The 15940-nt window shown below is 46.1% G+C and overlaps 1 protein-coding gene across 6 annotated transcripts in view; it reads right to left on the bottom strand.

Moving 5' to 3' along the window:
* Nucleotides 1-205: 205 nt before the first annotated feature.
* Nucleotides 206-15940, bottom strand: part of DZANK1 (double zinc ribbon and ankyrin repeat domains 1) — a 70034-nt gene continuing 54299 nt past the window's right edge. For 5 of the 6 annotated variants that reach the window (XM_061208546.1, XM_061208549.1, XM_061208547.1 and 2 more), the window contains 8 exons: nt 15320-15423; nt 14159-14233; nt 12348-12444; nt 11528-11628; nt 9863-9943; nt 9210-9337; nt 1428-1502; nt 206-1017 (listed from right to left, as the gene is read on the bottom strand). In XM_061208546.1, coding sequence (XP_061064529.1) covers nt 894-1017; nt 1428-1502; nt 9210-9337; nt 9863-9943; nt 11528-11628; nt 12348-12444; nt 14159-14233; nt 15320-15423 — 785 coding nt within the window. In that variant the 3' untranslated portion in view covers nt 206-893. The remainder of the gene's footprint in view (nt 1018-1427; nt 1503-9209; nt 9338-9862; nt 9944-11527; nt 11629-12347; nt 12445-14158; nt 14234-15319; nt 15424-15940) is intronic. The other variant, XM_061208548.1, reaches the window with a different exon arrangement.

Genomic DNA, 15940 nt, shown 5'->3' with positions numbered 1-15940 from the left:
GGGGAAATAAAGTGTAGGCAGTGATGCCAGCAGAGTCTATTACTTATTGTCGTGAGTTAATTATTCTAAATTAACAAATATCCTGTTTACAAATGTTAACAGAAACAATTTAGGGACTCCTACTGCAGCGTTAGCACCCAAAGATTGAAATGACGATCTGAAAAAAAGAAATGAATCAAAATTACACATTCCTGCAATTGGTTTATTCGAAGCTTACTTGTCAACCAAAGAACAAGCCATAACAACAGGAATATTGATGAGTTTAGCTTAATAAGGAAAATTTCTAATAAGCTCAATCTTTATGCACTAACTAATTTGGAACCACTTACTAGATATATTAAGCAAACAACATGCAGACCAGTACGTGGTTTCCCACCATTTGTCTTAGACAAGGGGACAGAATATATGTGTTACCTCTACTTATATTTTACGTGTACTCTGTATGAACACATACACGTACTATGTACATTTGCTTATATAATCCTACACTACTTCTGGAAAGACACGACGGACACGGATGTCACTGGTGGCCTCTGTGGAGGGGATGTGGGTGGTTGTGGGGCAGGGACGAGAGGGAGACTTCACAATATTTTATACCTTTTGGCTTAGAACTGTGTGTAATTTTATCTACTGAGAAATAAAATTAAAGAGCAAATTCTAAGACAAGCAGCAATGCACCACTGAAAGCATACACTAAATTCATCACTCTCCAGGGCATTTGGGGAAATACTCATGGGGTGCTGTGGGCTTATACTGTCACATAACTTTTAAAAGCTTATGAGTGCCTCTCGAGCTCAGTTTCCAAACCTCAAATACGCATTTCAGAAGGAAGAGAACAAAGCACAGCCAGAGCTGGATGGTTTCTTTAAAGGAAGCCTGCGGGGCCCTCAGGGCTAACGGTCATCAAGGCTGAGCTTAGCAGCAAGGAGCGAGATGATGGGGTCATCCCCAGTTTCCAGGGCCAGGTCATACGCCGTCTGGTCTCTTGCGTTCTTCTTCTGAACGCTTGCGTTGCATCTGCGAAGGAAATGGGGGTGAGCAGACGGACTCAGGTCTCCGAACCTTCCCTCCCTTGGAGGCCAGTCTGGAAGCTCCTGGCCCCTGTCCCAAACTTCCCCCAAGAGGCCACCATGACCAGCCCTCAAGGGCGGCTCTACCCTGAGACCTGAGGGGTGCTGTGATCTCACACATCCAGTGCCAATCCCGGCCGTGGGTTCCCATTGCATCAACGACCCACAACCAAGTGGGTTTAAGGGGGCAACGATTTCATTGTGCTTTTAAAAGTCCTTAGTGCCCTGGGAGCCATGGGGGGATGGTGGCCCCATTACTGGGTCAGCTGTTCAGGAACCAGGACCCTCTGAAATCCTCACAGGCCAACAGGGGGATCACTGTGGCCATCAGTGTCCCTCGGAGGCCAAGGAACATACCCCAGTAAGGCAGCAATGCACTCCCTTCCTGCCAGGCCAAGCAGAGCTGCTTCATGAAGAGCTGTATTTTGGAGCCTGTTTGGATGGGAAAAAATCCCTGGCTAAATCCTTGGTTCGCATCCTCGAGAAACTGGAGAAGGAGCAGGTGACCAAAGGGGCCTTGGTTTCACCCATGACCTATTTAACTAACCCAGGAAAATCTCTTGACTCTGCCCTCTCTGCTCCTCTCCTTGGAGGATTTGGAGGGTAAGCTTTGATATCAGACAGAAAGTGAAAAGCTATACACATATTCATTTTTTAAAGTGAGAAACCCCACAAGGATCTGGTTTGTAGTCAATTTAGCAAATGCTAATAAATACTATGTTAGTATATTTCCTGCAAGAGTTCATGGAACGCGTTGGACACGGTCTCACCCTTGGCTTGACCCTTTGGGCACTGTCTGTATGACAATAACCTTTCAGGGCTGCGGCTCCTATTCTTGTGTAGGGACAATGACCTTGGCTTCAGTGAGTTTGGCTTGTGTGATATGAAAATAAACACCAATCTTAGAACCCAGAGGGCAGGCCCAAGAAGTCAGACAGCATATTTCACGATGTGCCAGACTGTCTCTACCTTGCCTGGTCAGCTTTGGCCCAGTGAGTGAGCAGTGGATGCTGCAGTGGAGGATGTGGTGCTACCTGCATTCTAGAGTTCATGAAAGGCTCCTGCCCAGAGGTGGCAGGAGTGATGGAAGGTGGGAGTCGTGGCTGAAGACAGAGATGAGATGAGCAACTGGAGGTCTGCATTCACCTGGCCCTGATCTTTCCCTCGACACCCCCACCCTGTCCCCTGCACCTGCAGATGTACCTGCAGCCATACATTTATCCCAATAGAGAAAAAGGATGGTGGCCTCTTTTCTGAAGGAGATAAGCGGAGCCTCTGGCAACTTCCACGCCCAGAGGGAAGCCTTCCACTTGTCCCAGACTGAGAGCAGCTTCATACACCCACAACCCACCCCACCCCCACCCCAGTTGATAAGCTCCTGTCATACACACAGAATTCCCACTCATCTAGCCCATTCCACATTCTCAAACATGGACGGATGACAAAGGATCACAGACATCTGAGAAAAATCTGCAGCATCAAAGAAAAATCAAACACAAATGTGAGAAATTAAAAATGACTGAAGACAATATTAGACAAAAACAGAAGGCTATGAAGAAGAAGCAATCAGAACAAAAAGGAGCTCTTAGAAAGTAAAAATATGACTGTTGAAAGAAAAAGTATTCAGCAGGAGGGTCAAGAAAATCTCTTAAAACAGAGAGAAAAAGGGAAATAAAAAATATGGGGGAAAAAATTAAAAAGACAGACAGGGGGGGTCAATTCAAGTGGTCCACCATCTAACTAATAGGAATTCTAGAAGGAGAGAATCGAAAAAAATGGAGGGGAGAAAATACCAAAGAGATAAAATTTCCCTGAGCTGAAGAAACACATGACTTTTCAGACTGAAAGGGCCAAGTGGATGAAAGAACAACAGCACATCAAAAAAATACCCCTAAGAAATTTCAGAACATCAGGGATAAATGCTTCCAGAAGGAACAAACAGGTCAGAAATGAATAAGAATTTGCTGTAGCATTTTCATGGGCTATGCTGGGTGCTAGAAATCATGAGAGCAAGGCTTGATTATTTTGAACACATAAATTAATATCAAGGTATTAGTAGTCAAGAGTAAAAAGAAAAGAAAGTCATTTTTGATATTCAAGGACTCAAAAGTTTTTTTCTACATACCCTTTCTGAAGAAGTTACCTAAGGCCACACTCTAGCCTGACAAGGGTCAAAACCAAGAAAGCGAAAAATGTGAACGATAACTATAGGTGGATTCCAGTGAAAAGAAATCCCATGATGACCACTGTGCAGCAGGGCCAGAGGGCTGTCAGGCAAAATCCGAGTAGGAAGTATACTCCAAGAGGAAAGTCTCTAAGAAAAAAAACACTGAAAAAGTAAGAAACCAGGTAAGATTATGGATGTGGTGAAGGCATGTTCTTTTTCAAACCAGAAAAAAACAAAGGCAATCAGAAAGTCCAGGAAAATCAAAGTCACACACAAAAACACACAAGTTGTTCATGGTTTATGAAAGAAAATGAAATGTGACCTGATTTTGAATAATTTATGGTGTGTAAGGAGAATCTACTTGACATTTCTGGTAAGAAAACTTTACTTTGAGTGGCCTAAGTGTTGTTTTCTTGAACCTACAAACAAGAAAATGTAATCAGAGTATGCCAATGAACAATATTTATGTAGCTATTATAATGCAATTGCTCTTCGTGCTTTTCAACTATTGCAATCAACCTATGGATGAAGAATGGATGTCTTCATTATGTTAACACAAGTAAATATAGCTGTGATTAGTGTTGTAAAAAGTAAGCATATACTAATAGAACTTGTGAGATGGAAGGGGAAGGAAAGGTAGAGGTAAAGGTAGAGAGCACTAATATATACTTATATGCACTTACATCCAGGTGGGTCAAGAGACACCACTGACATCATTGAAAGATGATGATTGAAATATAGGAGTTTAGGCATATCATTTATATTTTAACAGTAATTAATAAAGAACAAAAACCGGAACAGAATGATCAAAACATGAAGGTCCGGTCAGCAAGCAAAATCATCACCTATGACAGCAAGAATCAGCAGATACTGTCTAAGCATGCTAAATCAAGAGTGATCGGTTTAAGTGTATTGTTTAGTGACAGAGATATAGGTGACTCTCGGGAGAACTTTAAAACATTTACATGTAGTTGTCCTTGGAGACAAGGACTGGGGGTGAAGAGGTGAGGGCAGCAGAGGACCGCCATGCCCTTCCACAGGATTTGATTTTTCAATCATGTCCACGTCTCACTTCGACACAATTAAAAAGCGATTTGGTGCGTATGAATAGTTTTCAATAAACATACACAATTTAAGAAATCTTTCTGCCAGACTAGTCATAAATAAGGCAACGTCAGTACGACTAGGCCAGAAATGAATGATGAAATTGGTGACTAAACCTCCCCATACTGCTCTGTACCTAAATCAAGTTTGTCCCAGACTAATTCTGGGAGTCTCCGGTCCTGGGGGGTGGGGGTGGGGGCCTTTCCTGACCTCACCACGCTCGATTCTCTTACCTGGCTTTATTTTCTTTGTAGCACTTATCATGCTCTGAAATTACTCATTCATTTGCTTACTTGTTTATTGTCTGTCTCCTCCACTAAACTGTAAGCTCCATGAGGGAAGGGAAGTGATGTCTTCATCACTGCTGTATCTCCATCACCTAGAATGCTGACCAGCACACAGTAGGTGCTCAGAAACCACTAGTAAAATGAATACGTCAATGAAAAGAATGAATAGACAAACAAATTAAGGGAAGGAGTATTGCCTCCAAGATTGAAACCCATATGAATTGCAGGAAAACATAACTATGAACTCTGCATCCACCTGTGGGAGGGTAATCCTCTGCCTGATTCGGGCTCCAGAATCAGAACTGACCAGGTAATGAGAAGGCTTCCCATTTTCCAAAGTAAATGAGAAACTTAGCAATTTCACCGGTTTTGTGTTGCAACAGAACTCTAAGTGTCCAACCACCCTAATGGTCTTAGACCTTATCTAAGTTTAGATCTTATCATTCATGTAATTTCAGCTAACTTATTTGGCCAAGGCTCCTGGTGCCAACTAAATCTGAGTGGTATGATTGGTTAGTTTCTCCTCATATTTCTCCAGAGGCAGTAAGTGAAAGCGGCAAGGCCATGTGCCTTATGACAGAATTTCCATGACTTTCCAAAGACCTGCCTTTGGTTTGATACAAACAGTTCCTGCAAGCAACTAAGATTTGGGGATCACCCTTCATATTGTTGTTGCTGGTGGTGATATTATTGTTATTAGTTTGATCAGATCAACATAACTGAGCTGTCAGGTGCGGGGGAGAGTCCCGTGTCCAAAAGCACTGTGAGGTCACTCCTTACCACGGACCATGCTGGGCTGATTCTTAACGTCTCAGTGTTTGTAAGAACAGCCTCTGGACCCTCGCTACTCAAACTGTGGCACCTGGACCATTGGCATCTCCTGAGAGCTTGCTAGAGATGCTGGATCTCAGGCCCGGCCCCACCCAGACCTACCAAATGTGCATTTTCACAAGATCCTTGGCTGATTTACATACACATTAAAGTATGAGAAGCATTTATCAAGTTCATCTTCTTAGAGTTTGGTGCATTAAAAAAATACACATGCCCTTTCCTTAATGTGAAAACTTGGACTTGGGAAGGCTTGGTGACATCTGTTAACAGAAATAGAACTTAGAACTTAAATCCAGTTGTAACACCTTTCACCCAGGGCTTCTGTTATTTGAGCCCCACATGGTTATTCTCCCAGAGCCAACTCACCCCCATCCCCATATCCTATGTCAATCATCATGCAGTTGATACTTTCCGTTCAAATCCTGATAATCCTCTTTTTTCATAATCACAGCTTCACGAATGCCACCATTATAGTCCAATCATTAGGCTCCGGGCACTACAAACGATCTCATTTCATCCTCCACTAACTCTATGACCCGAGTTCGATTATCCCCATTTTACAGATGAGAAGACCTAGCAAGAGGAATATGTTCATTTTCTCCACATTTTGCTCTCTCCTGCCTCCACACTGTCCCCTGTCACCACAGAAGACTCTACTTCCCCCTCCTTTAGCACAATTCCGAGTGGTCACATTCAAAGTGTACATTTCTCACGAGGTCTTTCAGATGACCTCTCCTGGGCTCTAAGTCACTTGAATTATTTGTTCATCTACTCAGCACATGTGTGAGTGCCATCCTGGTGCCCCCAGATGTGCCAGGGCCACCTGGTCACCTGTGACACAGTGCTTGTTCCTCTCTCGGGGAGCTCAGAGGACCTGGCTGTAAATTCAGGGTGGAGGGGTACACAGTATGCTACGGCAGTCTGACCACGGAGGTCTCAGTCACACCAGACACCAATCTCCTCCTCATCTTTCATCTTTCCTGCCTCCCCGGTGGCATAAATAAGGCTTCACTGTCACTTCACCCCCTCAAGTTCCTGGGGCTTCATCACGCATTTACCATTTGAACTCAGATATATTCACAGGGTTGCGGCATCTCCTAGGTAGACTCAAGACCTTCTGTCTTCACAACTCTCCCCAGGCTGAGAGCAGAGTGAGTGTTCTATTTACTCAGTAATGGGGCTGGGGGCGGGAATCGCTGATGGCTAGATTTTCTGGGTTGGTGGTTTCCTGCATAACCACAGTTTGGTTTTGGAAGATGATGAATCATGACTCTGCCAACTCTTAGCTGTGTACCTAGCTCCCCAAACAAGTTAACTGCAACACGGCGAGGGCACGAGACGGAGCGCGTCCTGCCATCAGAACTCCGTGCTGTGAGTCTCCTCCGCCGAGGAGCTTGTCATTGTCACGGCAGACCTTCCAGAACGTGGGTGGCACAGCAAGTACACTGTGGTGCCCTGTGAATTTGTATCATAAAGACACTTTTCTACTAATGCACAAGCAACACAAACTGTTCACTCCAATCTAAGTATCACGGTGAATTAAGGTACACTCTCTCTTTGTAAATCCTGAATTACCGAATAGAATAAATCTCCACAGGTGAACCTCTAAGTAAACCGATGGTTGCATTTTCCTCACTTGCCTGCTAGGGCAGAGCTCAGAGGCTCGATATTTGAAACTGCCAGTGAAGAAGGGCAGCTACTGTCCAAAAGCAAACAGCATCTCTCTGTGTCCCTCTCCTCGCAAGACTTTTTGAATCCGTGTTTCTGAAGTCTGCTGGTAAGAGGTGTCAGCTTTGGTGGAAGATGTGTATTTCTCCTCAGCCATCCCCTTTCTGCTGAGTATGAGTTTATTCTGGTAAGAAAGACACAAACATGGGAACCAGAAACCCTAGGGAGGGGCTTTCTGCTACCGGCCAAGCTGCTGGACAGAAGTTACCTGTATGCTGACCACCTGGGCTGCCTCTCGCCATTAGCCAAACAGGCTCAGGGTGAGAAGAGAATGTTAATCCTTGTTTGCAAAGGACAAGTCACGGAGCCTCTTTTACAGGAAAGTCAGATCGCCAGATGGCTTGTGCCTGAAGAGCTGTAGACAGTGGAGCCTTGAGGTCATGTTCCTGGGTCTACAGAGGTCCAGCTGTGGGGCAGAGGCCGGGTGGACCCAGGCCCAAACCCTGTGAACTAACAAATGTAAGCCACACTCAGCAGAATTGGCTCTCAGTGGAAAAATCTGCTTTCTGAACCCGCCCCTCCCTGACCCCACGTGAGCTATAGTCTGCTAACAGTAACCATGACAATGCAGGGGGAGTGACAAAGGGCTATTACACACTATTCAGCTAGACCATATAACCACGGCGTTAGACTTAGTAGAAATGCAAGGAGATCACACGTGGATAGATGTCAGTTTACAGAATGGTAATGAAGCAACAATGGAAACTGAGGAACACCAAAGAGAGACAGGTCACCTGTTCCACGTCCAGAGTTAGGTTCATCCTGTTAGCCGGACTCTTCATAAAGCCAGGACTCATCACACTTAAGCAACAATTCAAAATGTGCTCAAGCGAGTTTTGTATCAACCACAAACATTATACGTAAATGCAATTAAAAAATCCTTATCTGAATTATCCAAATATAAAGCATACCTTCACACAAAACAAGGTGTCATTATTTCTATTAATAATGATAATATAAGTGTAGGAATGTAAATGACGAAGCTGACAAGGTCTGACGCCTGTGAACCCCAAGAGAACTTGAGAAAGTAAATTCCAGCCATCAAGTGTGTACACCCACAGGCCAAACACTTTGCTACAAAATTAAACTACTGATAAAAAGGGGGTCGTGTCTACTGACACAGGAGTCCTATTGGGCAGAAACTTTAAAAAACGCACATAGAAAAATTAAGAGAGAGAGATTTTGAATAAAAACGCTAGAGGAAATTTTGAAACAGAGGAGAATAGAAGCAAAGCTATTTAACTTTTGTCCCCTGTGCTCCTTGCCAACCTCGGCAGCGTGATTCACAGAGCAGGGCCCCAGTTGCCTCAGTAACCGTGCAGGCGGCAGAGTGGTAGACCTGCGATTCCCCCAGATGACTTGCAGTTCAACAGCTTGGTCAGCGGGATGTAAGCAGCTAACGGTGAGAACCTGGACTCAAAACACTGTCCACCCCACGTCTCCAAAGTAATTTGCAAGGGAACAGTGGGCTCACAAGGCCGGGTGGCGTCAAGGGTGGGAAAGTAACAAAACCATCCCATGTGACTGGGGATCTCGTCATCCCGCTTCCCAGCTGCGGAAACCGAGGCAGCAGGAGACGGCGTGGTGAACCCACATGCACCGCCTCCCCCCGGGGCTGTTTGCATCCACGGACGACCGGATAAGGTTTTCTTTCTGCAGTAACTTCACGGGTACATTTCCCACCATGATGAAAATCATGATGAAAACACTGCTTAACACCCAACGGCTAAGGATTTGCGGGCCCACAAATATAAATAAATTCATGAGTTAACAAAATGTATCATCATTTATCAAAGCTACTAAAAGTTAGACAATCCAGTAGTCCGTTTAAAAACCTTTGTTTTACCCAGATTTGGAAAACAGAAGCAGTTAAGTCTCTCATTAAGGCCAAAATGGGTTGAAATGGTTCCTAAGTGGTTCAAGTTGAACAGGGTCTGCAAACTGACTGCTCGGAGGAGCCCCACCAAGTACCAGCTGGCTGCGACCTCACCCACAACTCTCCCTTCCTCGTGTTTCACTTACGGGCCCCACTGCTGGTCCACATCCGCGCCCCTCTGCACGAGAACCGGGATCGCTTCATGGTGCTTGTTCGTGACCGCCAGGCTCAGAACGGGCTGGTCTTCCTTTTCACTGCAGTTGGGATCTGCTCCCTGCAGCGTGTAGAAAACGACAAACTTGCACAAAGCCTAAGCTCAGTGGCACCCGCTCGCCATCCTAGTAAGTATAACAAACCCTTGATGGAACTAAACTGCTTTAACTCAAAAGATGCAGGAACCCCAAGACCCAACCTATAAAGTCAGAGCTGCCAAGTCATGTGGGCGATCAAACTTGTGTTTCTGCTCCCCCAGCAGGAGGCCAGGCACCTGGATGGACAGCCTTGCTTCTTTAGGAAACATGATGGTCACACAGGGTCACAGACCAGGGATTCTGTCCACCTTCCTGCACTTTACTTGGGCTCCTGTGCACTTTTCTGCCTATTTTCTTTGCTATAAAAATTAGCAACAGGTAACAATTAATGTAAAGCTTTTGACTAGCCGTTTAGCCCACTTCCAGACGGTTTTAAATTAAGCGGCACTGTGATTATCACAATATCGAACAAAACTTCCGTCTGAAAGAGATGGGGTGGCAGGCCTGGCTGAGAGCCTCAGGGAGGCGTGTTCTTGGGCTGCACTTACTTCATCACGTAGCTGTTCCATCACAGACACTCTTCCTTCCCCTGCTGGTCCGACTTCCTTCAGCAGAAGCCTGTTTTCAGGCTGCAGGATCACAGAAGGTGGTCGTTTCCACGGCCGCAAAATCTTTTTACTGTCACGTCCCACTTGTCCAGGCTCAACCCTCAGGGCAAATGTTTCCTCTCCTGGGTAAGTTCTGAGTCCCAGGGACGGGTGAGTGTGAGCACGAGCGTGTATGTGTGCGTGTGATGTGTGTGTGGTGTGGTGTGTGTGTGTGTGTGTGGTCTTCAACGGCCAGCAGCACAGATAAACACATCTAATGTAAATCTAGCCAGTCTCTGAGGCCTTGCCTCGGGGAAGAACAACACACTGACATTTTTTCGTGTTATTAAGGATGGGGATGCAATGAGAAACCTCATAAAACCCCAGAAACCACACACTAGTTTTATTATGAATATTTCTAGGAAAAGCAACCAGGTGAATCCTAAAGTTTACGCTGTGTGCTTTATAAGATGTTCGAAATCAGCCTGAATGTGACCACCTGCCTGCGGAGAACCCCCCCCCCGCCCCTGACCAGGCTGGGTGCCCGTGTACGTGCCGGGAGACCGCGGGGCCCCGCGTGACTGAAGTGGTGGGGCTGGAGGGGAGAACTGACCCTGGTCCACCTCCACCTCCAGCTCGCTGCCACAGCCAAAGAAGGCCGACCGGAGGGCAAGGTGGTGGGTGAGCAAGGGCACCCACTGCCTCTCCAAAGCTCCCGTTAAAACTATTCATGGTCCATAATTGTGAAAAACAAAACTCTAACAGCTGAGGGAAACCGGGAAAGGGTACCGTGCATGGATCAGAAATGGTGAAGAATCCCAAAGATTGAAAGCAGATGGAATCAGACTGACAAGGAAATCAAAGCCAAGAGGAAAACCAGCTGCAGACCCCAGTCATGTGAGCGTGTTCTCTCCAGGGAGCCCAGCAGGAGGGCGGGCGTTGGGTGTGTTATTAAAGGGCTTTACCACGAATTACGGGGATGGCCGGCAGCCTCCCCGCTCTCCCGAGTAGAAGGGCGGGAAGCTTTTGCTCCCTGCTTAAACCCTGATACTATTTTCCATACAGTTCACAATTTGCCTAACAGAGGCCTCTCCTGGGAGCACTGGGCCTGAGAAGGGTGAAGGGCAGAGCCCAGACATGGGATGGGTTTGGAGAGCCAGGAAGGAGTGGAAACCACCACGGCACTCCCACTACCACGCTCACCAGCAGAGGAAAGGCCTTCCCACGCTGGCAACTTCGGGGACCCTCCACCCACAGAGACCTCAGGCCCACAGACCCAGCTGGGCACCCGTGCTAATCAAGCTAGCCCTTCGTTTATCAACATGACCTAACAACCAAGGATCATCACATGTTCGAGACAAACCAAAAGCAAGAAAGAGAAAGATGAGCAGATAGAACTGACCCCAGAGGAAACAGGTGATTCAGGAGACTGAGGAGAACTTTAAAATAATTCCAGTGAATAATCCTGAGAGATTTTAAAGGTCTGCCTCCATAAAATAAAAACACACTGCTATAAAAAAGGGAACAGAAAATGAAAAAGTATTCTTCCATTTAAACAATCTCAAAACAAAACATTAGATGCACAGGCTGAAGAAGACAGCTCTAAGGATCAAGGAGAACACATACCGTAAGCTGCTGCTTCTTCTCTTGAAACGTTTTGGTCTTGAAATTCTTGGTCCTTGTGACTTTCTCCGTGGTGTCTGGGGTGCTCTGGCTGTAGTCACTCACTGGAATGACAGGAGTCGAGGACCAAAGTGAAGCCCCCCACCACCCCCATCATGTAAAGAGCCACTCTCCTGCCATGCCCCCCTCAAGAGGTCAGAAGGAGGAAAAGGCTTTTATAGACATTTCTATTTGATGAAACCTGGCCCGAAGGACTCCTGGGGCTGTCCTTCTTGGTCCAGAACCAGAGGATGGGGGGGAGGGAGGGGAATAAAAGGGGCTACAGTTCTCAGGCCCCAAAGAGCACCCCCTGCCCCAATTTATCTCCCCAGTTCCTGTGAAAGACTGCAAAAGTCTCACGCCTGACTTTGGGGAGGCCAGAGGAATAACATGGGTGGAACGTGAAAGTAAGAGGCCTGGCTGGGCCGGCAAATTTTAAGCAGTTCTCTCCATCCTTGCCAAGTCACTGTGTTGTTTTTGGTCAACGGTTCTTTAGGTTTTTCTTTTTTAATTATTATTTTTTCGTCCAGGTTTACTGAGATGTAACTGACATCCAGCACTGTATGAGTCTCAGGGGCACAGCATGATGATCTGACTTACATATGCCATGAAATGATGACCACAAAGTTTAATGAACATCCATCATGTCATATAGAAACAAAATGAAAGAAACAGAAAAAAATATTTTTCCTCGTGATGAGAACGTGTAGGATTCACTTTCCTGTAACAACATCCATATATAACTGGTCAACCGTTTTAAAGTCCCCAGAAGGGGACAACTCACCCAGGTTGGACCCGCTGCCGAACAGCCCGTTCCCTCCCTCGGCGACACTGCTCAGAAAGTGGTCGCTGAAATTCACCGCCTTGTTCAGGTAAAGGTTCTGGTCAATGAAAAAATTCCAGCACCATGAAAGATGAGGCCGCCGCGTCCCAGCAGAAATGAGCTCCCTGCTCACCTGCTCCTCTTTCTGTCAACGACAGCCCTGTCTACCCAGACCGTCAAGCCTGCAGCGTGACCGTGCTTGCAGACACCTCCCTCACCTCACTGTGATGTTTTGTCCATTCTGCCTCTTACACAACTCCTCATTCTGGCCCCTCTTCTCACACCGAGATCATTGCAACAGCCTCCAAACAGCTTCCTGCCAGCCCACCTTCCCTGTGGCTGCCCCAGCCCCTTTATACAATGAATGTATACATAACTGTGTGCTTATGTGCTTACAACCTGTGTGCCTCTGTGCTTACAACCCTTCCGTGTCTTGGGATTAGGGTGGCCTGACGGGGAGGTTCAGGCTGCAGAGTCTGTATCCTGGTTTGGTCACTTAGTAGCTTAGGGGCCTTGGAAGAAGCAAGTTGCTTAACTTCTCTGAGCCTCAGTTTCCTCACCCGTAAAGCGGAAATATTATGACCAGCCTCAAAGAGATGTTGTCAAAGCAAAATGAGGTTACGTGGATGTCTATAAAATGAGGATGGGTGATACACAGGCCAGACCCAGGATTCTGTATCCACCTGGACCGGTTCCACAGCGTGGCACCCTGCTCCTGCCATTGGGAGCCACCTGCTACTTCCTGAGCACAGAACACGCGGGCTAAGAAAAAACACACACAGAACCTGGGACACAGCCCCCACTTCTATGTGATGGACAGCATATTGCAGATGCTCTTGTGTCTGTCCACTTCCCCTTAACCAGTCAGGTACCATCCCAGCTGCCACGTTGGCTGCTAAGAGCTCACAGCTGACCCCCGTCTCCAGCTGCCCTCAGTAGGTTATGCCCTTCCCCCCCAGCCTCAAGTGGGGACAACTGTGTGGTGTGACTCGCCGTGTTCTGCGTCCCTCAGTCCCATTCTCCTGAAGCACCTCCCCGCCCAAGCTCTGCTGCAGCCACACAACCGAAAACACAGCATTTAGTGCTTTCCTTGGTTACAAAGCACATTCACGTGTATCTTCCCACTGGACAGTCCCAGCCTCCCTGTGGGTCAGGCAGGGCCCAGGTATCTGTCCCAGTTTTAGAGACATCGTTAGCACCCTGCCAGGTCACGGCCAGGCCCGAGTTCCCCTCCTTTTCCTTGCCATCTTCACTTTCTTCTCAATCCATTAATTATCCTTTTGTATGTTGTGACTTCTTGTCCAATGAAACTAAAGCTGCCTGTATCAGTTAATGTTTGTCACACACTTATGGGCTCCATGGCAATGTTCCAGTTACCCAATGAGAGGGAAGATCAAGGGAGACATGGCCACAAAGTATGGCTTATTTTTATAGGCAAATAGGTCAAAGTACATATCAGGAAACATTTCTGTCAGTCTTTTGCCTATACTCAGACTTCAGTGGGTATAAATAAACCTGAGAACTACAGGACCAATAGGGTGGGTGATAATTTCTGTTCTTACGACATCTTTATGTGCCTGAAAGCTGGCTTCTCTGAGGTTTAGCTCAGTTATTTATCTAATTCTATGAAATTGCTGGCCTCCAGTTAAGTTTCATAATATTCTAAACTCTTCCTTTCTGTGGATTATGCAGAAGCATTTCAATAAATCATAAGCTACCATTTACTAGATCAGTCAATTTTGAAATGAATAACTTCCGGCGGTTTTACTCACCTTGTTTGAGACTTGAATATAATTCAGCCTGATGCTAACTTCATAGCCATCCTCATGGACGGTAGCAGAGATGAGCTTGTAAAAAAGTATTAGAGAGAATTCACAACCATGAGTGTGGGACTCAAAGCCCGGAGCCACAGCCAAGAAATTCTGAGATGCTAAGCTGTACATTTAATCAAACATTTAATTAACACAAAGGAAGGCAGGAAAAGAGAAACAAAAACTAGATGAAATAGGACACAAATGACAAAATGGCAGACACAAATCCAGCCTTCTCTATAATTCCATTAATTATAAATGAACTAAATACTCCAATCAAAGAGCAGAGACTGCCAGATTGGTTAAGAAAGCAAGACCCAAATTGATACTCTCTATGAGAGACACACTTTAATGAAGCCACATGGCTGCAAGTCATCACCTGGCAAAAGGTGACCTGGGGGGGCCAGGCCTTGGCAATCAAGGGCCAAGTATTCAGGTGAGCAGCTGTCTCTGTAAGTAGTGGGAGGAATTTAGATCAATGGGGCTCAGCAAATGCTTTAAGGATCAGATAGTAAATATTTTAGGTTTTGTGGGCCATATGGTCCTTGCCATTGCAGTACAAAAGCAGCTACAGACAGTAAGTAAATGAATGAGTGTAGCTGTGACCCAATAAAACTTGATTTACAAAACTGGTGGCAGGCCAGATTTGCCCCACAGGCCACAGTTTGGAGACCCCTAGATTAGGCCAAGAAATTAATAAACCACCAAAATAGATTATCAAAGGAAATTGAGCAATACTTGACAATGACACAGTTCCAATGTTGGCCTAACTTGGTGGCATAGGAGTGGCTGGGCTAACTTTGAAAGGTTCTTTTAGTCTCATGACAGAGGAAAAGGTCTTCTCACAGATGTGTGTCTTTATAACAGCAGTATCCCTGGGGTCTGACAGACCCTGCTTCAAATCCTGAATCCCCTGAGACCCAGAGTGTAGTCTTGGGCAGGTCAACAAATCTCTCCAAGCCGGTTTTCCTGGATGTCAAATAAGGCGAGGAGGCGTGGAAAGCGGGGCAGGAAAAAGAGAAAGGGCAAGCAAAGTGCAATTTCAGGACAGTCCGTGGGGGCAACCTCAGCCTGATCCCACGGGATACTCCAGAGAGGAAGTCCTGCTCAGAGGCCACTCACCTTTCCCATCCTGGGCTCTGCAATCAAGGCCCGGAATTCAGGGTTGTTCTGAGCGTAAGACCGGAGGTGAGCGGAGATATGGTCCACCTGTTTTCTCCAGTATCCTAAAGAAGGAGAGAAACCCAAACACATGGATGATTCTTCTGAGGTGAAGGAGGAAAAGTGTCAGCATGCAACATGCATTTTCAGAGAGCTCATTTCTCTTTGCCAAACTCTGTGATGGTTTTTGCTTTCTGAACCTCGACTATGTACTAGAATAAGTTCCATGAATATTATAGAATTCCAAAGGAACATATTTTGATTGCCATATCTGGGGTCTTTTTCTTTTATTCTTTTAAAATTAACCATATTGAGAAACAACTTACTAATAAAGTGCCCCTATTTTAAAGGTAAGTGCCCCTGTTTTGAGTTTTGGCAAGTGTATACATCCCATCGATATGGAAAGCATTCCCATCACTCCAGAAAGCTTCCTGTGCCCCTTTCAGTCTGCACAGGGTTTAAAATAATTCGAATTCATTGCCATCATTTAAGGCTTGAGAGATTTCACATGGGTCTGGTTTCTCGTGCACAGGTGGGCGATGCAGCAGCACTGGGCCTGCCCTTCTGCCGGGCCCGGCTGCC

This window comes from Eubalaena glacialis, chromosome 13, assembly GCF_028564815.1.
Source record: "Eubalaena glacialis isolate mEubGla1 chromosome 13, mEubGla1.1.hap2.+ XY, whole genome shotgun sequence".
NCBI classification, from domain to species: domain Eukaryota; kingdom Metazoa; phylum Chordata; class Mammalia; order Artiodactyla; family Balaenidae; genus Eubalaena; species Eubalaena glacialis.
This window is presented reverse-complemented; position numbering and strand designations above follow the sequence as displayed.